Below are 25,947 nucleotides of genomic sequence, written 5' to 3'. Positions count from 1 at the left end.
GGGGGAAGGAGGGAGGGAGGGAGGGAGGGAGGGAGGGAGGGAGGGAGGGAGGGAGGGAGGGAGACAGACAGACAGACACACACTCTGGAGAATCCAGAACACATTTTAAGAAGCAGAGAGATGAAGACAACTCAGGAAAAAGCTATGCTTGAGATGTGTGGAGAGTTTACAAGGCGAATGGTGACCTTTTAGAGAGCCGTCTGACAGGAGGTTTGGAATCAGAAGCCAGATTGTAAGTGGAGAAGGAATGAATGGTGAGTGAAGCAGGGACACAGTAGCTTCTGGGCCAAGTGTTGCATGTCACATTCCTGTTGTTTTACTGGGGCCTGCAAATACATTAACCTGAGGAAAAGCACACAAGGTTCTTGTGCATAGCTCCGTTTGGTTTTCACAGCAGCCTCAAGGTAACAGTCTTACTCCAACTCAGAAATAGAGGAAAATATATCCAATACCCAGTACTAGAGAAAATGCTCATGCTTTTCCAGAAATGCCCACTGTTTATAGGTATCAGGAGATTTGAATAAATATGTATTCTCTGACCTAGAAATCTCTCTTTAAAGAAGTTTAGTCAAATCATCATAAATACACATACAAATTTACTGACAAAGTTGTACATTGTAATAGAAATACTCAAAACAAGCTACCTCCAACAAAAGATTTGCATAAAGTGGTACACAATCATCACCAAATAATGTTAAAGAATGTACTGCAGGTGATAAAAGCAAAACAGAATTTACAAAATGAACAAAAGAAAATAGTACCCATACTACTATTCTCCCTGGAGCATGCACATGTATAATTTGGGGGGTTTTCTAACTATATTTCCCAAGGCTTCTACAAAAGACAAATACTGCTTTTGTAAGGTTTTGGTTGATTTGATTGGTGGTTTTATTGATGTCTGGTTGGGTTTTTTTGGTTTCTGATTGGTTGGTTGGTTGGGTTTGGTGTGTGTGTGCCTGTTTGAAACAGTTACTCACTAGGTAGCTCTGGCTGTTCTAATATCCCTATACAGACTCTATACAAACTCACAAAGATCCACCTGCCTCAGAACTAGGATAAAAAGCATTCGACCCTACCCTTGGCCTTGTACAATTTTGAAAATAAGGTCCTACATGATCAATTCATGTTTAGGGTCAGACAGAAATGTCTGTGAAGGCAGCCACCATAATTATCCTGACTTTCTGATCATCCATTCCACCACCTAGGGTGCCTTTTCTGACCAGAAGCAAGAGGAGAATGAGGCCTCTCAATAATACAGAAATGGGTTTTCCTATTTGCTTCCTTAATGTTCAACAAGTCCTTTAAACCCAACACCCCAGGAAACCTGAAGTAGAAACCTTTCTTGTACTTAAGGAGTAAGCATAAGAACAACTAGAAACTGATGAAGCAGCAAGAGTAAATATTTCATGAGCCTTCAATGTACTTCTGGATGTGTTAGGCCTGACAAGCCAGGAACATGAAAGCCAAGCCTGAGCCCCTGTTTTGATTCTAGTCTTTCCTGGCTTGGGACTGTTAAACTCTCATGCACTCTTTCTTAGGAGTGCAAATTCTCCCAAAGAAGACATTCTAGAGGATGAGCTCACTAGTGCACACCTATAATGCCAACAGTTGGGAGGTGAAGGCAGGAGGATCAGGAGTTCAAGACCAGTCTGGGCTACATGGCAATATGAGTTTGAGGCAATCCTGGGGAGAAAGGCAGGTGGAAGAAAAGAATGATATGTAAGCTGTGTTAAAGATCTGAAAAATCTTTAAAATTGTATTGATTAAAATTTCAATGATTGTGGGGGAAACCTTTAGCAAAGCAAGCTAGCTTTAATATCCTTACTAGTTATTTATGTATTTTAACAGCTATCTTGTACCTATCACTCAAATCATTTCAGACAGTACACACCTGCCACTAGTCTCCACGAACTCAAGACAAAGAACGTCATCAGATAGTAGCAGAGGCCTTACTCCAGGCTTTGCCATAATCTGCACACCTGATGCACTCCCACAACGTACATGAAAGGGAACTTGATTTATGACTTTCCTTCATTCTGTTACTAGAAGTTCATAAAATACCAGTTGGAACATGGTATTTGGGCAACCTGGATATGTGTCCTCCACCATGGTCACTCATATTTGGCTACAGAAGAAACATATTCTCTTGTGTTTGTGAGGACGGAGAGAGGAAAGAGGCTTTAAAAAGTATGCACTGTCTGACCTAGATTCTCAGAGACGCGGGGGGAAAAAAAGTAACTTCGGTGCTTTCTGCGACGGTTTTAAAGCAGAACTTACAGAAATTAGCAGTCAAGGTCTACCTCTGCTCAGTAGGTCCTATCCAAGGCTCTCCTGGAGGCCGCCGCGAGGTGGCACAAGAGGGTTCGCCTGTGCTCTTTGTTAGGTCTGCGGGGTCCGGGGAGAAACACCTGGGCGAGTCAAACCACAGGAGCCCGCCTGAGGGGCTTGGGGAAGCGAGAATGGGTGCGGCGCACCGTGTGGGCAGAGCTGCGGTACGTGCCAACAGTGTTGGCTAAGGGAACTCCCATAGTCCCAAACGCCCCCTTCCCAGGAGTGTCCAAAAGTGAGACACACGCCTTCCTACTTCCCACCTCACGCTCTCCAAAATCTACTCTTTTCGGCGCACGCGCAGCGAGATGAGTTACGGTGGCCTGCTGGGGACGAATTATAACGCGTTACTGTTCCTTCTGCTCCAACCAAGCAGAACAAATCTCTAGGACCAATTTAGGACTGCAGTCACGAAAAGATACTTGTGGAGGAGAACAAATATATAGACTGGGGAGCCGGAAAAGTAAATATGCGAACTATCCGGAACAGAGAGAAAATGCAATCGCGCTTAAGAGACGCCAAGAACAGCCAAAGTCAGAGGCGGTCCCGGGGGCGGTCCCGGGGCGTGGCCGCGCGCTGCCCAGGGCTAAGTAGGGCGGGTCCTACGGGACAGCTAGAGCCGCACCCAGGCAGTGCTGCGCTGCTCAAGTCTGCAGTAGTCGCGGCAAGGTGAGCCAGGTAAGTGTTGGCACCTGCGAGCTGCAGGAGCTTTAGCTTTGCTGGGTTACCTGAATGCTTGCACACGTACAACCACTTGGAACGGAATTAGGGTCTCTCTCCAACCTCCCTTCCTTATCGGTCGATTTGAGCTCTGCATTTCTACCCACTTGACCCTCTGCCCGCCCTGCATGCTCCCCCTGATGGTATAGCATAGGAGCTTCTCGGCGAGACCCCCTACCTGGCTATCTCTAACTCAGGGAGATTCTCAAGGTCAGCTCATCCTCAATTCTTTATTTATTTTTCTCCCCTTCCTTAACTCCAGTTGTGTAAAGGCCTGGGGCTCCCTCTTTCGGCCTTCCGAAGACCACCTGACCTTACTCACTGCCGCTGTAATACAGAGAAAGGAGCCCCGAGCTCTGCAGTGGGAACTGGTCATTCGGACTTGATCTAACACAGGTTTCATAAGTGGCATGCAAGCCTCGCTCCTGCTATGAGTATCTTGTTGCTAGGATCCTTCGGGAGGGTCTCAGAGGGAATTGCATTTGTTTTCTTCTCGCTTCGTAGAAAAATTTGCATTGATACCCGAACATGGGTCATTTTCTTACTTCTGTCCTCATAGCAAGAGACTTCTTGGGAAGGGTGGGTGGGATCTTCATTCATCCCTTCCTTGCCTGTCCGCGAGTGTCCCTTCTTATCTTGTGTCCCTTCAGGGAGACCCAGAACCACAGGGGTGGGGCACCTGCAGGGTGGTGGAGGGGAGTACAGACTCTGAGTCACTCCCGAGGTTGTGGTTTCTGCTAATTCTTTGCTTGGGAGGCACCAGTTTACAAGTATCCTAGAGTACAAGTGAGTGCGGAAAAGGAAGTAGAGGAAAAGCAGAGACAGATGGTCGGATGGGTAGGAAAGGAACACTGCGGATTGGGACTTGAATCCCTTAACTAGGGAAAGGACGTACCCCAGAGAGCAAAGCACTCTCTGCTCTGCTGCCTGTGCTAGTGGCTTAGGTGTGGCCTTGCAGAGTCTGCTGCAGATTTTAAGGTAGTAGCAGAAGCCAGGGCTGGGGGGGGGGGGGGGGAGGGGACATCTGTAGGGCACCTGCAGATTGCAGTTTCCAGGAAGCAGCCAAGGTTATTGGTCAGGGTTACAGGCACGTTTTATTTCAGTGTATCAGTAATGACAGTATATTGTCTGAGTCAGGGGATCCAGAATGTTTATTCTCACGGGAGCTAAATTTATCTAAGGAGTTAAATAAAACTAACATCTGAAATCCAAACATGTGCTTTCACCCTGGGAAGTACATTCTGCTCAGCTCCTTCCTGACACAATGTTACAGAAATAGAAAACTCTGTCAAGTGATTCTTTTTTTCTTTAACCAGTGTTACTATATATAAAATGACAGTGATAGTGTGGCCAGCCATAGAAACTGCACTCCTGGGGCTTCCTTAGACTAAGGAACAAAATCTTGCTTGGATGCAGAGGCCTACAGCTGGGATGCTAGCACCAGACAGTCTGGACAGGAGAATGGTAATTCAAGGCCAGCCTGGGCCATTTATTGAGACCCTGTTAAAGGCAGAGGTCCCCTCACTTAGAGTCCTTCCTGCTTTTGTAGAGTTCTGGAGGAAGCAATCTGAAAATGAACTCCTTCATAGGGAGACAACACAGAAAACACACACACACACACACACACACACACACACAGTGTGTTTATCCAAAGAGATGCTGAAAAGCCCCTGGACTAGTCAGGAGTGAGTGGATGTCAAATAAACCTGTCAAAAGTAATTTAACACCAACTAAACATTTAGCTGATTTTAAACCTATGATTTAAATTTAAAGATTTTTTTATTTTAAAAATCTAAACCTATGATTTAGTCATTTTCTATGTTTGAATATATCTCTTTAGAATATGCTGCTGTTATTTTTGCATCTGAAGTGTTTGTGTGTTGTATATGATGTATACATGTACATGGATACCTGTAAGTACATGTGCATGTCCATACATATGAAGATGTCTTCCTTAGTCATTCTCCACCTCAGTTTTGAGACTCTCACTAAATCTTACTAATTCAGCTAGCCTGGCTAGCCTGAAATTACCCAGTATCCTCCTCTCTATACTTGTTGAGCACTGGGGTTGCCCCACTGGGCTTTTTTTTTTTTTTTTTTCATGGATGCAGAGGGCTGAAAGCAGCTACCCATGCTTGTTTGGCAAGCAGTTTTGCTGACTGAGCCATCTCCTCAGCCCTTGCAGCTGAGGTTACTGATCCTGCTTTCAAAGTCTACTGTCCTCTGAAATAAGAAAAAAGCTTGGTGTTATTGTCAGGTTTCCCTGTGGAAGATTAGCTCTGTCACTGAGTCCACGTGCCTCTCTGTGGCAAGAAATGCAGCAACCGGAGCAGGAAAATCACATTGTTTTCCAAATGAATTGAGAGTTTCACAGGGCCCTTTGTTGCACTTTGAGGTCTTTCTAGACCGATCTGCATCTGCTCGATATCTGGAATGTGAATTGTAAAACTTTGGTGCGATGGCCCACTTTTTTGTTATCCTTTTGAAACCGCCTCTTCACAAGCCTCAGATTCTCAATCCACCTGCCTCTGGGTCCCACATACTGAGACTCTAAGCATGTGCCATGCACAGCACCTGGATTTTTCTCTTTTTAAGTAAACAATACTTTTTATTTTTCCAGCTTAAGAAATACAAATGGAGACTAGGGCTATAGCTCAGCAGTTAAGAGCACTTGCTGCTTTTCCAGAGGACCAGAGTTCTGTCTCAGTAACCATGTCACAACTACCTGTAACTCTAGCTCCAGGAGATCTGACACCTTCTGGCCTTTACAGATACACACACACACAAAGAGAAAGAGAGAGAGAGAGAGAGAGAGAGAGAGAGAGAGAGAGAGAGAGAGAATACACATACATTTCTGGTCTTTTCAGACACAAACATATACGCATAAATAATAAATAAAGAATGGCAGGGTTTTTTTAAAGAGAGAGAGAGAGAGAGAGAGAGAGAACTGCAAATGATTATGCCAAAGCATGCTTCTAAATCCCGAGAGGCATGGGAGGGTCAAGCCAGATGGAAGCTAGCAGCCCAGGTGGCTCCTTCAGTTAACAACTGATATCTTCCCAGGGATCTAGCATCTGCTAAGAATTATAATAACTCTAAGCTGTCTTTATTTCTTAGGATGGAAAATCCAAGTAGTATTAGTGTGACTCATTCAAGACTTTTTCGTCTTCTGGAAGTCATAGCTTTCGCTGCCCCGTGACTTTACACTCCTATGTAATGTCAGCTAATGCATAGGTTTGTGGGAATCACGATGAGGTAATGAAGTGCCAGCTTCAGGACGGCCCTGCCAAGCTGTGTGCCAGGAGACTGGAGGAAGCATTCTTCATTCCTCTCCTTTCCTCACGCTGCCATACACTAAAACAAAAATGTTCTTTTCTGGATCTTTTCCAAGATTTTTATTTTCCCCTTTCCAATTTGAAACATCACAGTCTGTAATCAGGCCCAGGCTTGGACCTAATTATTAGCTCTACTTTCTCGTTAATACTTTATGCTCAGAAGAGAGTCAGATGTTGGCAAACTTGCTCTTCAGCTTGGTTCAGAGATGGGACAGTCGAGGCCTAAAGTGCAGAATCCGGAAGGATACTGCCAGGGAGTGTGGGAATCTAGGCTTTACTCTGGGGGTAGCTGTGTGCTTTGAAGGACTGAAGGACGTTACTTAATTCCTCTAATACTTAATTCCCTCACCTGCAGAGGCAGTAATTCGTGATATAGGTGCTGTGAGGATTTAAATGAGCTAATATTGAATTGCTAAGAACAGGGTTTAATCCATACTAGATAAAGATTACAAATAGTAGACTTTCCCTACTCTTCCTCTGGGCTCTGTAACTACCCTTCAGTCACACTGGCCTCCTTTCTCTGCCATGTGTGAGCACTGACCTGCCTGCCTGCCTGCAAGCTTCTAACTTGCTGGTTTTTTACCTGTGTTCTCTGTCACACACCGTGATGCTCTTTGTGGCTTCCAGCCCATTCTTTCCCCCTCCTCCATGTGTGTACTCTACCCTCACACCCTGACAGTGAATTCTGCAGGTTCGGAACTGCCTTCTCCATCTTGATATCCATTGCTGCCCTGCACATGGAGTGTCATATGGTATGTGTAACAAACCTGAAAGGGGAAAGAGTCACTCTGAGAGAGAGTGGGAGGCATGGAATTAGAGGCAAGCATTCCTCTGGGTAAAATGTTTTGTCCTGAACTGACTTTATCAAATTGGCTTCATCTGATAAATGTTTTGGTGTCTCTTTTCTCTGTCTGTATTCCATGATATCTCTCCTTTCTCATCTAAGGCAGTTGCACTAGAAGCAAGATGTGAGGTGTGTCTAGATTCCTGTGACCTGGAAGGCTCAGCTCTGGGCTATCTAGTATGACCCAAAGGTCCAAAGTCAGGTGTCAGGGTATCCCAGCCCCTGGAACTGTAAGCATAGAGAGTCTCTTTAAGAAACCTAACATCATACCTACAGGAAAACCTGGAAGTTATTCTAACAAATCCAGTGTCCTTGAATTCCTGCCGTACAGGATTGCCATTTCTTCCCAAAGAACACTATTGGTATTCAAGCATGTGTGTTTAGGGTCTTGCCACATAGAAGCCGAACTCTGAAGATTGACTGAGAAGTCGTTTTCTGCCCTGGCCTTGACCAGCACAACAGTGCAAGCTTGTCCCACAGCACCATTCATTTGGCTTCCAGCTTCCCTGGTCCTTCCCTCCCCAGCCTCTACCAGTCCAATAACGTATTTAACAATTGTTTTCAGAAGGGACAATTCACCACAGTGTTGGAATTAAAACATCATCTAAGGCCTGAATGTGCCTGAGCTATGCCTGCTAAACTGTAGAGCTGAGTGTGTTTGGATTAAAGGGGAAAGGCTTCCATCTTCTCAATATGACTCATTTCCATACCTGCTGCCAGTGCATAGATGAGGCTGAAGACTGAGGTCCTGAGAAGGACCCACTACATTCTGCCAGCTATAGCTGGCCTCACTGGAATTAACAAGCGAGCAGTCCATATATCAGGCCCCTTCTGTTCAGCCAGCTTCCTGGCTATAGCCGTTGGAGAAATAACTACTGAACCTGCATCACCAGTGGGTTATGTGGGTTCAGCATCTATTCATTTTCTTAAGTGCCTTTATGTTAGTGGTGACTGACTGTGGTACCCTACACCCCTAGTCACAGGAGGCAGGAGGCAGAGGCAGGAGGATTTGAGTAGTACTTATTTGAAGATTTGACAACAAACAAGCTTTGATGTGTCTGTTGTGGAAGTGAACTAGAACTGCCATTACGGAACCGTGGGATGAACACAGAGAAATGGTGTGACTCTCTGGCTCTTCATCCTGAAGACAGAATTACCACAGTGTTGCTTCCCCTCACTTCCTACTTTTCCCCACCAGGCTTCTCCTGGGTTTGGGAGAATCAGCTAGATGTGGTCTCCTCTAGGAATTCTGCTGGCAGATTCTCCTGGGAGCATCACTATTCTGGTACTCCAGTTTCCATCAACCCTTTCTCTGATTCCTCGTTCCGTGACTTCCAGCCTTACCGCACTGGGGCTAAATCCCATCAGGAATCACTGAAAGTCCTGTTCCTTTGTGGAAACATCCAAAGGGCTGAATCGAAGCTGGATAGATGTTAGGGGAAGCTTTAAGTCAGTAAACTGGGCCTCCAGAGTTGGCTGAGCCATCTGGTACGTGGGACTTTAAGAGACCTCCATTCTATACCATCTAGCCAATCCTTTAAATGACCATCCCTGTGTCACCATCATTAAATCACTGGGGTTTTGCCATATAAAATAATTGGACTGATAGCACAGCCAACCAAGTAAGGGTTGCTATGAGACTTGGAGGGAATGGTGGCTATGCTAAGCTAAGGATACTTAGTCATGGTCGTGTTCCTGTTTGTATTAACATAAAACACCAGCTAAAACTTTGTAAAAGAGTGACATCACAAACTGAAGTTGAAGTTGCTGTTTGTCCAGCTTGGGTTTTGTTTGCTTAAAAGTCGAAGAGAGATCTGTCATTTAGGAAAATCTAAGTAAGGTTCTGTGTAACTTGGTGACTCAGGAGTGATAAATTCTTTGGGACAAATGGCTATATCCATAACTCCTGCCTTTTGCTCTACTTATGCAATGCTGATTGTGCTCTCGGGCGTTTCACTGGACAGCCAAGAGGACTTGAGTACACGGTGAAAGGGAATGTTGCATCAGATGCGTTCACTTGACTGTAGGCTTGCCCAGAACCCTTCTCATAACTGAAAGAACTATGCCCCAGTGAGATATAAGGGCAGCAGTGGTGGAAACAGGAAACAGAGGGTAGGGATGATTGAAACTGGAGTGCTAGAATAGAGATATTCCCAAGAGAATCTGTCAGCAGAATTCCTAAAAAGAGAGCACCTGAGCCAGAGAGCCTACGACCCCATGCTGCTGCCTCATATCCTAGAACAGAGTGAATCCTGGAGGTGAAACCAGCAATACCACATTTTAAGCCTAGATTTTATGGCTCTTAGCCTGAGGGTATGGATAGTGTCTGTGACATACCTGTAGTCCACTGGTGTCTGCTAACTAGCTATATGGTACAGCCATTGCTTTGAGTCCTGTTCTAACCCTATACCTACAGACCTCAGGGGGTGGTTACCAAAGTACCCTCATTCTCCTGGAAACCTGCTGTGGCCTGGCCCTTTTTTTTTTTTTTTTTTTGAGGAGGGGACTACAAGATACTTCATCAAGAGCTAGACAGATGGCTCAGTGGTTAAGAGCACTGAATGCTCTTCCAGAGGTCCCGAGTTCAATCCCCAGCAACCACATGGTGGCTCACAACCATTTGTAATGGAATCCAATGTCCTATTTTGGTGTGTCTGAAGACATCTATAGTATACTCATATATATTAAATAAATAATATTTTTTTAAAAATATACTTTATTAAAGTTTAAAGCATATATATATATATATTTGCTATGATTTGAACATATCAAAATAGTTAGATTTATAACATAGCTGGAACAGAGGCATGTATAAAACCTCCTATAGCATCATATGTAATGGTGAAGAACTGAATGCTTCTACTATACATGGGGTACAAGACAAGCATGTCCACTTTTGCCTGTTCTATTCAACATTTTATTGGTTCTAGCTAGAGTCATTCACCAAGAAGAAAATAACAGCAGTGATTAAAAAAAACAAAACAAAATATCCCTATTGGTAAGGAAGCAATAACTCGTTCTCAATAGCAGATCCTGGATGTAAAATATTCTAAAGACCCAGGAGGCTGGTATTTTGTATATGCTCAGCTTGAAACATGTAGGGTTGGATCCTAGTGCCATGAAAATGTAAAGTGGAACCAAAGAGCCTCTGTCTAGCTGCTGCCTCCCCCGGGCTGCTATCTTTTCCCTTTGCTCCTGAAACAGAAGCAGGGTGCGGCTGTACTGCTCAGGATATAAGCTCTGCCAAGGATTGTTCCTTATTGCTGCTTCTAACTTACAAGGCACAAGCTCTGCAGAGTGATTTAGTAGCAAATGGTTGAGACACTGGTCAGTCTGCCTGCACTCCGACCCCAGACCTGCATTCACCAGTAATGGAGGCTTAGGCAAATTGCTAAATTCCTCTTTTCCTTATTTCCCTCCAGGGTAATGTGAGAACAACAGTAATGGCAACTGTAGCATAGGATTATCATGGGGAGAAAGAGGGTTAGCTTACATAAAGTCTCTGCTTGGGGTGCACGCGGCCACATAGCTAGACTTTCAACATGTATTGCTGAAATGATTTCCTATTTTGCTGTCTCTGCCAGAAAGCATGAGACCCTACTAAGCCCTTAACTATGTCTTCCACTTAGCTCATGCTCACTTGGAATTTGAGGTACAGCAACTCGTAGTAGAAGAGGTAACAGTCCCCAGAAGGTCCTCTTTTGCATAGTGACTATCACTCTTACAATGTGTAAAGCCTTAAACTCCAACTCCTTTGTTTTGTTTGTTTGTTTGTTTGTTTGTTTGTTTTAAATCAGGTCTAGTGATTGTGGCCAGAAAGAGAGTTCCAGGAAGGTAGAGGCTGTCACAGGTCAGAATTACTAGGTAAAGTTTCGGAGGGGCCTTGGGGCACCCCCTTGCCCACTTGTTTAGTTCATGTTGAGCCAGATGTTAAACCTGAAAAGATGGAATTGGTCCTGTGGTGTGTGCAAGCTCTGATGTAACTGTGAAAGGTCTAGCCTCAGCTCAGCCTACAGCCACCACCATGTTCTAGAGATGTCCATAGGCAGTGGAGGGTTTCAGGACCATCCAATAGAAAGCATTGTATAGATCACCAAGATGGGTTTGCTTCTCAGTGTGACTCGGATACAGCCATCACCACCACTTACAGATTTCCGTTTTTCCCCTAAAACAAGTGTTTTAAGATTTCATTCACCTAAAAAAAAAAAAAAAAAAAAAAAAAAAAACAAAGATTTCATTTGCCTGCATATATGCTGGTACACCATGTGGGTGCTTGGTGCCTCTGGAAGCCAGAAGAAGGCATTGAATGCCCTGACTGTGGAATTATAGACAGTTGTGAGCTGCCATGTGAGTGCTGGGAATTGAACCCATGTCCTCTAAAAAAGCAGCCAGTGGTCTTAATCACTGACCATCTCTCTAGCCCCATAAACAAGTTTTTTTTAATTACTTTTTTTTCTTTTTTTACTGTCGAGTTGTTGCTTCCTAAACAGCAGTTTTTAAAACGTGATCTCTGGGCAGTGATCTAGACACACCTGGGAACTTTTGAAAGTTGCACTCACAGGCCCCACTGGAGCCCTACTGAATCAGAAACTCTGGGAGGAGGCATGTCTTAACACAGCCTCCAGGTGAAGACTGAGAACCGAAGCAACACTCATTTGAGTTTCTGTATTTGTGCACCTGACTATTAAGAAACACAAATGGGAGGCTTGTATCTTGTGCTCTCTGAGTTCCTGTTACAGTAGCCAGTTGGTCTGTGGGAAACACAGTTACAAGTATTCATTGCCAGCTGCTGTGTCCAGACCATGAAGACTGAGTCCAGGAAAAAGCTCTCAAACTCAACAACCTTATCTCGGTGGGTCCATAAAAGAGCTGCAGGTATGTGATCAAAAGATGTGTGCAGCCCACGAGTGCTCATACCATAGGGGACCTGTATATCAGTTATCAGCTCCTCAGGCCTGGCCCTGGAAGCTATCTGCTGCCTTTGGATTCGTAACAACCCAGGGTGTGGCTGAGGCTGCCTGGGTGTGGATTCTGAACTGAGCTGCCTTCCCTTTCTCCACGCACCCTGACCCAGAGGCCACTTTCTAAGGGCTGAGAACATCCATCTCTTTTTCCTAAAGTCTCAGAAAATAAGAACTTAGCTAAGGATAAAGTATTTTTGAACCTTGACTGAATTAAGCCGGTCCGATCCTTAAAGGCTAAGGTTTAATCATTTTTACTCCTTGGGTCTAAGTTGTTAGCAACTATAATGCAGACCTCTGTGTTCTAGATTCTTCTTTCCTAAGCCATTTGTCATCCCGTTTCTTCCATGGTTTCAGTAGATACTTTGGAGGGAAGAAAAGCAGAATTAAATAGTGTAGGTGAACATTACCAGTTACTGTATAAGGTGATGAGTCTCTTTGTGTGTGTGGTGGTGGGGTATTCCTGAAAGCCGCCAGAGGTGCTGCTGTTATGTAAGCACCTGCAAATGCCATGAGTAGTCCTAGCCATGAGGAATGCCAAACCACAGAGAGCTCAGAGGCTGTTCTCATTGTCTTCTCTGAGTGCAGATTAGACATACGAAGTAGGACTCCTCGCTGGAAGGGGTATGTGGAGGTGTCGGAAGGGCTCTTGCACCTTTCTGAAAGGCAACATTCCAGGCTTTGTCCTTATATCTGTTCACAAGTGTTCAAGGCTCCAAAAAGAGACCCTACAGGGAGAAGAAGACTCTCCGTAATAGAGGATCACGTGGTCTCTACAAACCACCCATGCTAATATCCGATCACCCTTCCCCACCGTTAGTTAATTCTCTGCCTTTTCTGCTGAACCATTTCACCAGGCTCCCCCTCAGTGGAAACAGAATTACATCATCCTCCCAACCCCCACTTTCCTCCCTCTGGCCCCTCCTAGCGACTCTCCCTCCCTCAAGCTGATAGACTCTTTGGCGTTATTACTGTTATATGCATATGTGTGAATGTATGTGTATGCACAAGTGCATATAAATACAGTCTTCTGACTGCATTTTTATCGTGTGTATATGGTTTCAGAGCTGTCCACTCTGCATTCAGCAGCCAGTAAAGGGGCTCATCCCTGGGAGAGGCTAACTCTCCATCTCCCAGCTGCTGTCATTAGTGGCCTGAAGTTCTCTGCCTAGAGGTGCCACCCTGTGAAATTTCCTCCTTCCATTGAAACACATCCATTGATGTTGCCATTGCAGCCATTTCTAGGAGAGACTGTTTCACAGCAGACTTTCTGGTATCCATGCTCTTAACAATCTTACCATGATATCCCCAGAGCCATAGGTTCAGGAGCTTCGATATAAATCTATCAGTTTCAGCCGTACTCCCCACAATCTCTGCATTGTGTCCAGCTGTAGTTTTCTGTAATGGTCTCCATTTTCTGTAAGGAGAAGCTCCTTTAAGGAGGGGTGGTGGCTACACTTATCTGTGGACAGGATATGACTTAGTATGTATAAAGAATTATGTTGGTTTTCAAGGCAATCTTACTAGCTCTGGATTATTGACTAGGTTTCCAGTACCAGGCATGATATCTTCCTGTCAAATTGGCCTTAAGTTCAATTAGATAGCTATTGATTGTCGCCAAGCCATGAGTCACGCTGACTGCACCTCTGTGCATATCTTGCCAGGCTGATTATTGTCATGGTTCATAGGGATTGCAACTGGGTAGGGCCGTTTAATTGCTCCTTGCCCTTTGCAGCTTGAATAGTATTTTTCTGAAACCAGGAAAGCTGGAGTGCAGGAAAAAGGCTTTCGGGTCAGATCCTACCCTTGAACCAGCCAAGTCCAGCGTCCTACAGGTCATCAGCCCCTCTTGATGCTGAGTCTCACTTACCCTGACCCAGGTTCATCCTAGTCACATCGTCTTCGTGAACTGAGGAGAGGGACTCTCACCAGGTGTGAACACCCAGCAGACTGCAGTTCTTCTCTGAAGGAGGAGCCTGGCAGACATGTTCCTTTCTGGTTGTAGATTGCAGAACAGTTGCTTTGGGAATGGCTCTCACATGCAGCAGATATCCACGCAAAGATCGCTTCCCCTGGCTGCCGCCTGGCTGCTCTTAGATATCAGAAAAACGGGTCAGCAACTAAGGCCCGTTCTGGTGTTTTGCCGAACTAGAGTGTTTTTATGAATTCTTAAACCTGACCTGGTCCTAGCTCTGCCCTCATCCTCTTGAGCCTTCAGACTCACAAACTGACCTCCATGCAGCTCTGACAGCCTTGGAGGCGGCTTCACTTTCAATGGCCTGTTTGGCCCCGGTGGTTTTAACTCCAAGGATGGCAAATAGGTTTGATCACTTTCTGTTTTCACAGAGGTGTTCAGAATTCACACTGTATTTTTGCTACATAATTAATCCCACAGCCTCTCCCATGTGTTGACTTTATAACTTGGGGAGAGAAGGAAGGAGAAGAAACTTGGAGAGCATCCAGGCCCTCTTCTCTGAAGCTGGGCAGCTGTAGCTTCTCACCTGGAGACACCTTGTGCTGAGTCATAGAGACAGTCTGGCCTGGAGTGTGTTTGGTCCCTCTGAAGGACAAGTGAGCAGGGTGGGGTGAAGACCATAAAAGGGGAAATCTGGTGAGAATTGATCACTGTGTGCCCTAATGGGATGGTGACCTGAGGGGCTTAGAACCCTAATGTTATTTTTCTAAGCCAGGAGAAGTGTATTTTTTAATTTATTTATTTTTATGTACATGGGTATTTTGCCTGCATGCATGTCTGTGAGCTACATAAGTGTAGTGCCCTTAGAAGCTAGATAGAAGTAGTTACTGAATTCCCCTGGGAGTGGAGTTGTGAGCCACCATGTGGGTGCTGGCAATCAAACCTGGAGTAGCAGCCAGCGCTCTCAACGCCTGAGCCATCTCTCTACTCCTGAGAAACTTATTTTTTAAAAAACCAAGTAACTTGCTCACCCTCCAAATTTCATATTGAGAAAGACATTGTGGCTCCACTGTAGACAGGACTGAAAGAGGCCATGGGAGCCAGACAAATCTGAGTTCAATCCTACCCATAATACTTCCGGCTTTAGACACTGGGTGCAGCACAGGAGCTCTGGGTGTTCCTCCGCTGGTAGGGGCACTGGAATCGTGTCCTTTTGTTTTTAAGGATCACTAGAAATGTTCTGCAGCAGGGCAATACCCTGAGCTGGCTGTTGGGGAGATGAAAGCTAGACACCCACCAGAGACAGACTATTTCTTTCAGTGGATGTGTGGGGTGGGTGTATTTGCATACCCATCCATTCAGAAACCGTAAGACAATCTGGGTTGTTGTTGCTCCCCGGCAGGAACCCATTTGTCTTTTGAGACAGCGTCTCTCACTGACAGCCAGAGCTCACCAGTCAGGCTACACTGGCTGCCCTACAAGCTCCTGCAGTCTCCCTGTCTTTGCAGCAGTAGGAATACAAGACTGTGGGCACCATCTTGCCTGACTCTTTTGTGTGGGTGCTAGGGATTGAACTCAGGTCCTCATGGTTGTTCAGCAAGCATTTGACCAACAAAGCCATCTCTCCAGCCCTTAAAGGCAAAGCACATGTCAGCCTTGAACTTCTGATCCTCCTGCCTCATCCTCTTAAGCATTTGCCTATCAGTATGTGCTTTTACAACCAGCAAGAGATCACACAGGAGCTCCTGGCGTGGGGCAATCTTGCACATGGTAGTGAGTCACTTCAGTAGCTGCCTTTTCTGCCAGCCTGCCCTGAAGCCTTAGCTCACAGAGGATACTGGACAGCCCAGTGAGCTCTGAGATGCTTAAAGCCTCTTCCACCTGCTAAGTTTTGTTCTCTCTGGTGCCCAGCCTAAGTCTTTCCCTTGAGACAGGAGCTTGAATGCTGAACACTGCAAGATGAGCCAGGATTAGCTTTTTCTCAAAGCAGTTTCTCCTGTGTGGTCAGAAAAATGAAAAGAATTGTATCTTGAAACCACATAGCTACTACCCCAATCTGCTGTTAACATTTGTTCAGCTTGTATTCCCAACTCTTTATGCATTCCAGAGTAAGTGGCAGATGTCAGAACTCTTTGTGGGGCTTGTGGTGATTTGATGGGCCACCTGGGTTCTCAGGAGTCTGCCAGACTGTGTGTCTTGTTCATACCATTGACTCAGGAGCCATGCTTTGATGTCAGAGCTTCTCCACTCTGGTTTCTAAACTGGTCCCAGCATGTGGCCAGGATCAGGCTGGAAGGATGGTCACAAGGTCCTGACCTCACTGTCATCCTCTCCAGAAGCCACTGTTGTAGATACTACTTTGTTAAAGTGTGTCATGTTAAATTCTTCCCAATGCAAATTTTAGTGGCCATCACATACTACAGTGACCACTGCAATGATACAGGTGAAATTTTATAAATGGATGTTGAACCAAAGAGAGTATACAGCTAGTTATAGTAGCACACACCTGTAATCTCAGTACTTGGGAGGCTGAGGCAGGATGGTTGCTGTGATCTTAAGGCCCCTCTGGATTCTATATTGAGTATATATACATACATACACACGCGTGCACACACACACATTATGCCAACTTAGGCTACCCAGAGAAACTCTGTCTCAAAAACTGCAATTAAGTAGCCCATGCGATGGCTCAGTGGGTAAAGGTGCCAGCTGCCAAGGCTGGTGACCGGAGTTGAACCCCCAGGGCCCACATGGTAGTAGGAGAGAAGAGACTCCTACAAATTGTCCTGTCACCTCCATGTGCACACGGCTGTATGTGCATGGATGTGTGTACACACAAAAATAAATAATAAAGAAGTAAGGAAGGCAGAGGCAGGCGGATTTCTGAGTTCGAGGCCAGCCTGGTCTACAGAGTGAGTTCCAAGACAGCCAGGGCTACACAGAGAAACCCTGTCTCAAAAAAACAAAAACAAAAAAAACAAAAACAAACAAAAACAAAAAAACAAAAAAAAGTAAGGAAGTAAAATCTGTTCTCAGAACTGAAGTGAAGGGATGGAGGAAGGAAACAAGGTGAAGGAAGGAAGAGAGAAGGAAGGAAAGACATGTATGATTTGATACTTTCCTGAGACCAGTGCAGACTGGAGTAATTTTTAATTCTGTTGTCTAATACACAGTAGTATTTCTGATGACCTATTAGAAACATCTTTTTCCTTTTTCAATTTGGCAGAGTGTATGTGTGTCATAGACATGTATGTATGGTATATGCATGAGTGATACATGTGTATGTGTGATACATGCTTGTGTGTGTGCAGGTGCTCTTAACCTGCACATGCTCACACGGAGGCCAGAGGTTAGCTCTGAGGTTTTTCTACCTCTCTCAATCTTTACCTTCTTTTCTGAGGCATGTTCTGTCACTGAGTCCAAAGCTCACCTTTTTTATTAAAACTGGCCAGCTAGTGAGCTCCAAGAATCCACTTGTCTTTATTCCCAACACACCCCAGCACAGTAGGGGCTAAGGATCCAGAGTCAGGTCCTCCTGTTGGTGCAGCAAACAGTTTACCTACTGAGCTGTCTTTCCAGCCCCGAAATGTCTTTGTGATCTGTATGCATCTGCTGGTAAGGAGGCACTGTGCTAAGGCCTTAGGCTACACGATACCCACAGCATTAGGTTAGTTTCCCACTATGTTGTACTTCCTTCCACAGAGCCAAGATGGCTGTCCTCTCTAAGGAATATGGATATGTGCTTCTCACTGGTGCCGCCAGCTTTGTGATGGTGCTCCACCTAGCCGTCAACGTGGGTAAAGCCCGCAAGAAGTACAAGGTAGAGGTAAGTGGGCTCAGCGACAGGTGCCTCTGTGGGCTTCCTGGGGCCGCCAGCTTTTCCAAGGCTTGTTTTCAGTCCTGGAGGGAGAGCTGAGTTATTGGTGGTGACAGGTGGCGGCAGTTTTTGGACAACACCCACTAGGATTTTGTTCCTAAGAGGCTGGGACATAGTTTACACTTTGTTGGCCTTTGGCTCCTCTGTAGAAAGACGGGGCCTACAGGGATTAAAAGTCCATTTTTGTCTAGAGCCATTTGCCAGGGACACTGCTGTTCTCTAAAAAGGGTGAAACAGGCATATTGCTTCCTAGTTTGCAACTTTAAAAAAGATGTCTTAAGTTGATTTTCCTGATTCCTAAATAGAAAAGAGATGCTGAGCTTAACCTGAGTTTAGCCAGTAGCTGCAGAAAGGAAGCCTATTAAATACTTCCTTTACTTCTGGCTGAACTAGAAGGAGAACTTCTAAAGTTCTCCCTGGGGAGCAATTAGATGCCTGTTTGCATTTAGCATCTTGTAATTAGACTCCCTCGGTGGAGGTTCTTTTCAAGTGTTCATATCTGGCTGCTTCTCTTTTTATTCTAATGGACACTTGCAATAAAAGTCTCACTCACTCAATTATCTGTTCCCTGTTAAGGGAGATCTTAAGGGGATGTGGTGTGTGGTGACTCTTGGGGATCATCCATTTCTCTAAGGTGTCTCTGTAATCATCAGCAGTCCACCATTGATTTATGACATCAATGAGAAACACTGGCCGGGCAGAAGCCACTCCTGTCTCTTTTGTAACCACAACATAGTCACAGGTTCTCACTACCTTATACAGCTAGAAACGCCAAACCTGCTGCTGAGAACTGAAAACCCCATCACTATAGAGACTTCAGAGCGGCAGCCAGGCACTCATCCATCAGGGGGACAGTAGAAGGTGCTTCGGGATGTCTCTGTTTCAGTGTTAGGTAATTCTCAACACTTACGCTCTGCATGGCCTTTGCTTCCACAGTACCCTATCATGTACAGCACAGATCCTGAGAATGGACATATGTTCAACTGCATTCAGCGAGCCCACCAGAACACGTGAGTGTCATGCTGCCAGACGGCAAAGATGTCCATCACTTCAGCCCCAAGCCTCTGAATTTGCTCAGTGATAGCATGGCAATCATGGGTACCTTATTAAAAGTATCATTAAAACATTATTGGGGGAGCAAGATGGCTCAGAAAATTAAGGCACTTTTTGCCGAACCTGATAATCTATATTTGATCCCTGGGGCCCACATGGCAAGAAGAAAGAACCAAGTCTAACTTAAACATGTGAGCCAGGGCATTGGTACACACACATACATTCATTCATTCACACAAATAAAAATAAACTTAAGTTACTGTGTGAACAGATTTGAATACTGAATAAAACTAAGTATTTTTAGATTGGAAAAAGTTCATAGCCAGGCTATGGTGGCACACACCTTAAGTCCTAGCACTTGGGAGGCAGAGGCAGGCATATATCTCTGTGAGTTTGAGGCCAGCCTGGTCTACAGAATGAGTTCCAGGACAGCTAGGGCTACACAGAGAAACCTTGTCTTGAAAAACAAAACAACTTCTAACTAATCTTTTCAGAAATGTCTTTTCCTGTTACTATGATAAAATGAGCTAAGGGAGAAAGGTTTATTCCAACTTACAGCTCAAGGGCCAGTCTGTCATGGTGAGGAACTCATGGTAGAAAAGTTAAGGTGACAGGAGCCTGAAGCAGGAGACAAGGGTTCCCATCGCATCCACAGTCAAGAAGCACAGTGATGAAGGCCTGCTACTGCTCGGCTCCTTTGTCTTACACAGTTCAGGTCCCAGCTAGGGATTAGTGCCACCCATGGTGGGCAGTTCTTTCTACTTCAGTTAACAAACACAATCCAAATAATCTTCCATGGGCATGCCCATCCTCCAGGTGAGTCTAGATTCTATTGACAATTAGCAGCCATCGAAATGTCTTTAATGTAACCCTCTGAGTGTTTGCAGGTACCATCTAACTCATTGCATTCATATATATGTATACTCATATATATATGTGTATATATATATATATACATATACATATATATATATACACACACATGTACACACATATATACACACACACACCTGACAGAAAACTAAGTAGAGGAAGGATTTATCTTGACTCATGATTTAAAGAAAGTAGCCCATGATGTCAGACTCATATTGGTGAGGGTAGACTTGCAGCTGGTCACAAAGGCAGACAGGAAACAGAGTCCTCTGCTGGGCTGTGTCCCTCAAAGCCCACCCTTAGTGGCCTATACCTGCTAGTCAGGCCCCAGCCTAAAAAGATCCCACAACCTCCAAAAACAATGCCACTAAGCAGAGACAGGTGTCTGTATGGGACATTTCAGACTGTGCTTCCATTAAGAAACCTTTTCCAATCTAAGACCTTCCTCATGAGTTTATAGGATGTGAAGTTCTTTTACTCTCAACCAGAACTCTCTCTTCAGTCAGTGTTTGTACTTGAGTTTCTAACCTTCCAGCAAGAAGGGAGAGAGTTCCTTATAGTTCTTAAAGTACTGAACAGACATCCATGAGGAAACTCTTTTTGTTGGTTTTTTTTTTCTTTTTTCTTTTTTCTTTTTTTTTGGGGGGGGGAGGGGTTGTTTTTCAAGACAGGGTTTCTCTGTGTAGCCTTGCCTGTCCTGGAACTCACTCTGTAGGCCAAGCTGGCCTCAAACTCACAGAGATCCACCTGCCTCTGCCTCCCCAGGTATGGGGATTAAAGGCGTGCACCACCACTGCCAGGCTTGAGAACACTTTTTAAAAGTTAATTTCTCTCCATTCCAGGTTGGAGGTGTACCCTCCCTTCCTGTTTTTCCTAACCGTGGGAGGTGTTTACCACCCGGTAAGTTTCTTCTGGGGCTGTTCATCCATTTAGATGTGACTACCCTGGGCACAGGGAGAAGGAAGTGAACACTGAGGAGCCTTGGTGTTAAGCAGCACATATGTAATAGGATTTTACTTACTGACTTATGAGGTTTGCTTTAAAGGAGACAGTATTTCGTCTAGTTTTTTCAGACTAGGGAAAAGCCTATTAGACACTGTTTAACTTTCACTGGGTCAGCTAAGCCACAGAAGCATGGAACTTTGAACCCTGGTCTATTTCTAAAAGGTTTGTCTCCACAGGGGGTGGATTTTACTTTCCTCATTCATGTATGAACAAGACAGGCAGACGCCTGGATTAATCGGCCTTTCCTTTAATTGGGGTCATAAGTAAATTATTTGATATGTTAGATAGCAGTGAGTGCCCATAGCAAACTGTTGGGAGGTGGGACAGGCACATGGGGCTCAGAGATTATGAGTAGTGTGGCCAGGCTCAGGGCTTTTACTGAGGTGACAGTTACGCAAACTCATAAGAGGTGAGGAAGATGGAACTGTAGGTGTCTGTCTATAGCACTGCCATGGAGAAGGCATGGAGTCATTAGTCACCTGAGGTTATGGCAGTGAACGGGACAGGCGGGCACCAGTACACTAAAGACAGCCTCCAAAACATTGTCCCCAAATTGCTAGTAATTACACGGCACTATAGTGAAGAACAGCCTGGCAGAGACTAAGCTTAAACAGAGAGTAACTGGGGCTCTGTTGATAGTTGAACTTCATCCTCCTGTAGATACTTCTCATCCAGAGTCAATTCAAGCAGAATCCTCCCTTAGCAGCCAGCACCACCCACAGCACTGCCAAATTGGAAAGGACTTGGGAAGGTCACATGCTCACCCTGCCCCAACCTTTGTTCCCTCTTATTCTGTCTGGCCAGTGGGGTTACTCAGGATGAAACAAAGGGAAGGGTGTGTCAACCTACATAATAAGGCTCCTCCTGTCAGGGGTGTTGGGAATGCAGAGCCCCTTCCCCTCTGAGTACACATATTCAGAGGTTTGCTATAAATTTTTCTCATCAAGCTCCACCCCTACTGTGTGCAGGCTGCAGTACTGGCTGCATCCAGGCATTGTCACTACAGACAGTGTAGCCCAGCAGCTGTTCAGTCAGTGTAGGACCCAGGGTCCTATTTCAGACATCAGCGTTTCCTCTTCTGACTCACCCTGGAACCCTGAGGCCTGCCTGCCCTTGACCTGAGCTCCAGAACCGGTTCCCCCCAGTTGCCCTGAGCAGGAAGTTCCTTCCAGTCCACCCATGGGGAAAGCTAGGACTCACCTCAAAAAGTTTGAGCATGCCATTGTAGACAACCATGGGTCTTCAACTTTCCTGACTGAAACAAATAACCCCATTATTCCCTAACTCTGTGAGAAATACCTTACCAAATGCATGAAATTACCGTTGGCCAACACAAGTGTAGTCAGCTGCAGGCATTAATTCGTAAAGGTCTGTTTCTTCCATGCAAACACTGAACTGTTCTTTTATCTTAGCGCATAGCTTCTGGCTTGGGCCTGGCCTGGATTATTGGGCGAGTTCTTTACGCATATGGCTACTACACAGGAGGTAAGTACATGTTGACATCTGCCAAGGAACTACATTTTAGATTTATTTTCTTTAACATGTACTGTGTACTTGTGTGCATGGGCCCATGGAGGGCAGACAGAATGTATTAATCCCCTGGAGTTACGTTTACAGATGGTTGAAAGCTATCTAACATGGGTGCTGATGTTAGATTCTGGTCTTCTACAAGAACAGCAAGTAGGCCTAACTACTGAGCCATCTTTTCTGCCCCCAAAACAATTTTTATTTATTTTTTATTTTTATTTTATTTTGGTTTTTTGAGACATGGTTTCTCGGTGTAGCCCTGGCTGCCCTGGAACTCACTCCATAAACTAGGCTGGCCTCAAACTCACAGAGAGATGCCTGCCTCTACCTCAAGAATCACCGCCCAGCCAAATTTTAAATAGTGTTACTGTAATTTAACTCTTGGTTGGGATTTAAAAGTGGAGGAAGAAATAGGGCCAGAGAGATGGCTGTGCAGATGATTGACGGCTCGTCTGGAGGATCCAGGTTTGATTCCCGGGACCCACATAGCAGTTCACAACAGTTTGTAACTCCAGCTCTAGGGATCCATACAACTGTTGCACAGGCACATCTGCAGACAGAATACCCATATTCATAAAATATAAAATTTAAAGTGAGGTAGTGGCTTAATAATTAATGCAGAAGGTCTATTCTTTTTCTTCTTACTATCCTTAGAAGCTAACAGACCTTTGAGCATTTTCCAAGTGCCAGTTGCTTGGCTTGGGAGCTTTACGTATGCTTTGCAATTCCACGTACAGCTAACAGCCTGTTTTACAGATGAGGAGACAGCCTTAGAAATATTAAGGGGCTAACCAGAGCTACCAAGAATCAAACCAAGGTACTACATTGGCAAAACCTGACCACCGCTGGGATAAACAGCCAGCAGAGAGGAAGAGGCTATGCGTCATTCCAGAGGCAAATGCTCCAATTAGGCCAAAGACAAAGTTGCTTTACTTACAGAGCTCTCCATAGACTAGGCAATGCTATTGTAAAATTACTTTGCACATGGCTTCTAGCATACTGATGACCCTAGGCTAGAGTTGGTCAACCTCCCAACAACAGGCAGTTGAATACACATGGCTTCTAGCATACTGATGTCCCTAGGCTAGAGTTAGTCAACCTCCCAACAACAGGCAGTTGAATATACAACCTCAGATGCTAGAGAAGAATGGCTTGTGAATGTTCTGGTAACTTCTCCTGTCTTGTTTTTCAGACCCTAGCAAGCGGTATCGAGGAGGCGTGAGCTCTCTTGCCCTCTTTGCTTTGATGGGCACAACTGTGTGCTCTGCTTTCCAGCATCTCGGCTGGATAAGACCTGGCTTGGGCCGTGGGTCCAAATCCTGCCACTGAGGAATGGGAGGCCCTTCAACTCTCATCCACCTTCAACGACTTACCCTTATTTCCAGTTCCACTGTTTTTTAAATATAATAAAAACTTATCTGGCGTCAGCCTCGTACCTAAACCTCCTGACTACATCTCTTTCTGAGACTCTTGCTGAAATAAGGATGCCATTTCTACCCATTAAGAGCAAAGCTGTGAGTGTCCCCCTCCTCACATAGTCTCTGAAACTGAGATAAAGTCTGATCATGGTGATGAAGGTGGGAAAATTGAGCCTTAGCTCTGGTTCAAATGTAGCGCTGCTGGATGCTAATAATTAACAGTATGGACTTTAAAAATATCTATTGAAGATTGTTTATATCGCTTAAAAAGTTAAGTAACAAGTTCAGTCAGACGAGCAGGGAAAGACACTTGTCATAAAGCCCGATGACCTGAGTTTATCTGACTCCCAAGTTATCCTCTGACCTCTACATGTGCACTGTATGTTGCACATGTATGTAACACCCATACAAATAAATATAACTGTTTAAAGCTCTTTTTTCAAGTTAAGCAATCAACACAGGTGATGAAACTAGGGATGACTGTAATGTTAGAACTACTAACAGCTCATTTTATAGATGAGGAAACAGGGTTAGAAATGTCTGTGCCAGGGCTGCAGAGATGGGTTAAGAGCACCGACTGCCCTTCCAGAGGACCCAGGTTCAATTCCCACCTCCCATATGGCAGCATGGCAGCTCACAACTGTCTGTAATTCCAGTTCCAGGGGATCTGACACACTCATACAGACATACATGCAGTCAAAAAACATCAACATACATAAAATAAAAATAAATTTTTAAAAATGTCTATGCTGCCGGGCGGTGGTGGCACACACCTTTAATCCCAGCACTTGGGAGGCAGAGGCAGGCAGATTTCTGAGTTCAAGGCCAGCCTGGTCTACAGAGTGAGTTCCAGGACAGCCAGGACTATACAGAGAAACCCTGTCTCGAAAAAACCAAAAAAATAAAAATTAAAAAAAAAATAAAAATGTCTATGCCAATGTCTGAATAGGAACAAACAGGAAAGGCATTTAGAGAATGGTCTAAGCTGGCAAAATAAGATCATTGCTCCCAAAACTAAAGTTGGCTGTGACGTATGAACAAGAACACAGTGTCTGGAACTTTGTCATCCAACAGGGCAGCCCCTAGCCATGAGTGGCTTTTAGATGGATAAGATTTAAAACAAACCCACAAGTTCTTCATTTTTACCAGCCACATTTCACACACTCTCTAGCTTCTGAGGATCAGAGCTAGGAGTTGCATAGAGGCCTAACTCTAAAACCCATGCATTTTTCATTGTACTGAACCGCTCAAGCACCAAAGTACTGAAGAGCAGCTCAGCCATGCCGGGATGACTGTGACACCCTTGGGAATTAGGTCAGAATACATTCCTGGGTTGGGTCATGAGAATATGTCACCAGTGCACGGAAAAAAATAAAAACAAAGGAAATGGGCTTCCCCCTCTTCCCTCTAACATAAAGTTAAGTTTGCCTTCATTTTACCAGCAGTAGGTGTTCCTTTATGGAATGGGGGTGGTGAGGTAGGAAGTTTGGGGTTGGGACTAGAAAAGGTGACATCGGTAAACCTCTGCAGTAACTGTGGTTTTATTCATGTTGTATAAGAAGTTTACCCTGGGGACCTGGAGAACTACTTTCTCTCACTGCAGACTCAGAGAGGCAGGAGGACCCAGTGCTCGTCTCTGGAGCATTGGCTTCCTTGTGAGCAGTGGTAGTAACCAGGTGGGAACAGCAGCTTGGGATGCCTTCTAGTGTTTCAGTCCTTATGCAGTTCCCAGGCAGCCATGCCTCTAGGCTAGGGGTTCTCAACCTTCCTAATGCTGGAGTCCTTTAATATAGTTCCTCATATATGGTGACCACCCCCGCCCAACTATAAATTTTTCATTGCTACTTCATAACTTTAGTTTTGTTACTGTTACAAATCATGATGTAATTATCAGATATGCAGGATCTCTGATGTACGACCCATGTGAAAGGGTTGTTAAAAGCCCGGGGGTCGCGACCCACAGGTTGAGAACTCACTCCGTAGCAGCCAGTTAAAGTTCTTGGCCCAGGATGCAAGACCTTGGTCTTTACGAGGACAGCTCTCTAGCAACCAGAGGCTGCTGTTTCTTGTCTCTGGGTCCTAACATTTTCC

The 25,947-nt window shown here is 45.0% G+C and overlaps 1 protein-coding gene across 1 annotated transcript; it reads left to right on the top strand.

Moving 5' to 3' along the window:
* Positions 1-2,929: 2,929 nt before the first annotated feature.
* Mgst3 (microsomal glutathione S-transferase 3) lies at positions 2,930-23,879 on the top strand. Its single transcript, XM_028759464.1, has 6 exons — positions 2,930-3,006; positions 17,806-17,929; positions 18,917-18,990; positions 20,749-20,806; positions 22,324-22,396; positions 23,631-23,879. The coding sequence occupies exons 2-6, from the start codon at positions 17,813-17,815 to the stop codon at positions 23,765-23,767; spliced, it is 459 nt and encodes a 152-aa protein (XP_028615297.1). The 5' UTR covers positions 2,930-3,006; positions 17,806-17,812; the 3' UTR covers positions 23,768-23,879.
* The last annotated feature ends 2,068 nt before the right edge of the window (positions 23,880-25,947 follow it).

Source organism: Grammomys surdaster, unplaced genomic scaffold, assembly GCF_004785775.1.
Source record: "Grammomys surdaster isolate TR1022 unplaced genomic scaffold, NIH_TR_1.0 130, whole genome shotgun sequence".
Taxonomy (NCBI): domain Eukaryota; kingdom Metazoa; phylum Chordata; class Mammalia; order Rodentia; family Muridae; genus Grammomys; species Grammomys surdaster.
This window is presented reverse-complemented; position numbering and strand designations above follow the sequence as displayed.

Coding starts and splice junctions, on each gene's coding strand:
- Mgst3 (XM_028759464.1), top strand. CDS start 17,813: ATGGCTGTCCTCTCTAAGGAATATGGATATGTGCTTCTCACTGGTGCC. Junction 18,991..20,748: donor CAGCGAGCCCACCAGAACAC/GTGAGTGTCATG, acceptor TCTCCATTCCAG/GTTGGAGGTGTACCCTCCCT. Junction 22,397..23,630: donor ATATGGCTACTACACAGGAG/GTAAGTACATGT, acceptor CTTGTTTTTCAG/ACCCTAGCAAGCGGTATCGA.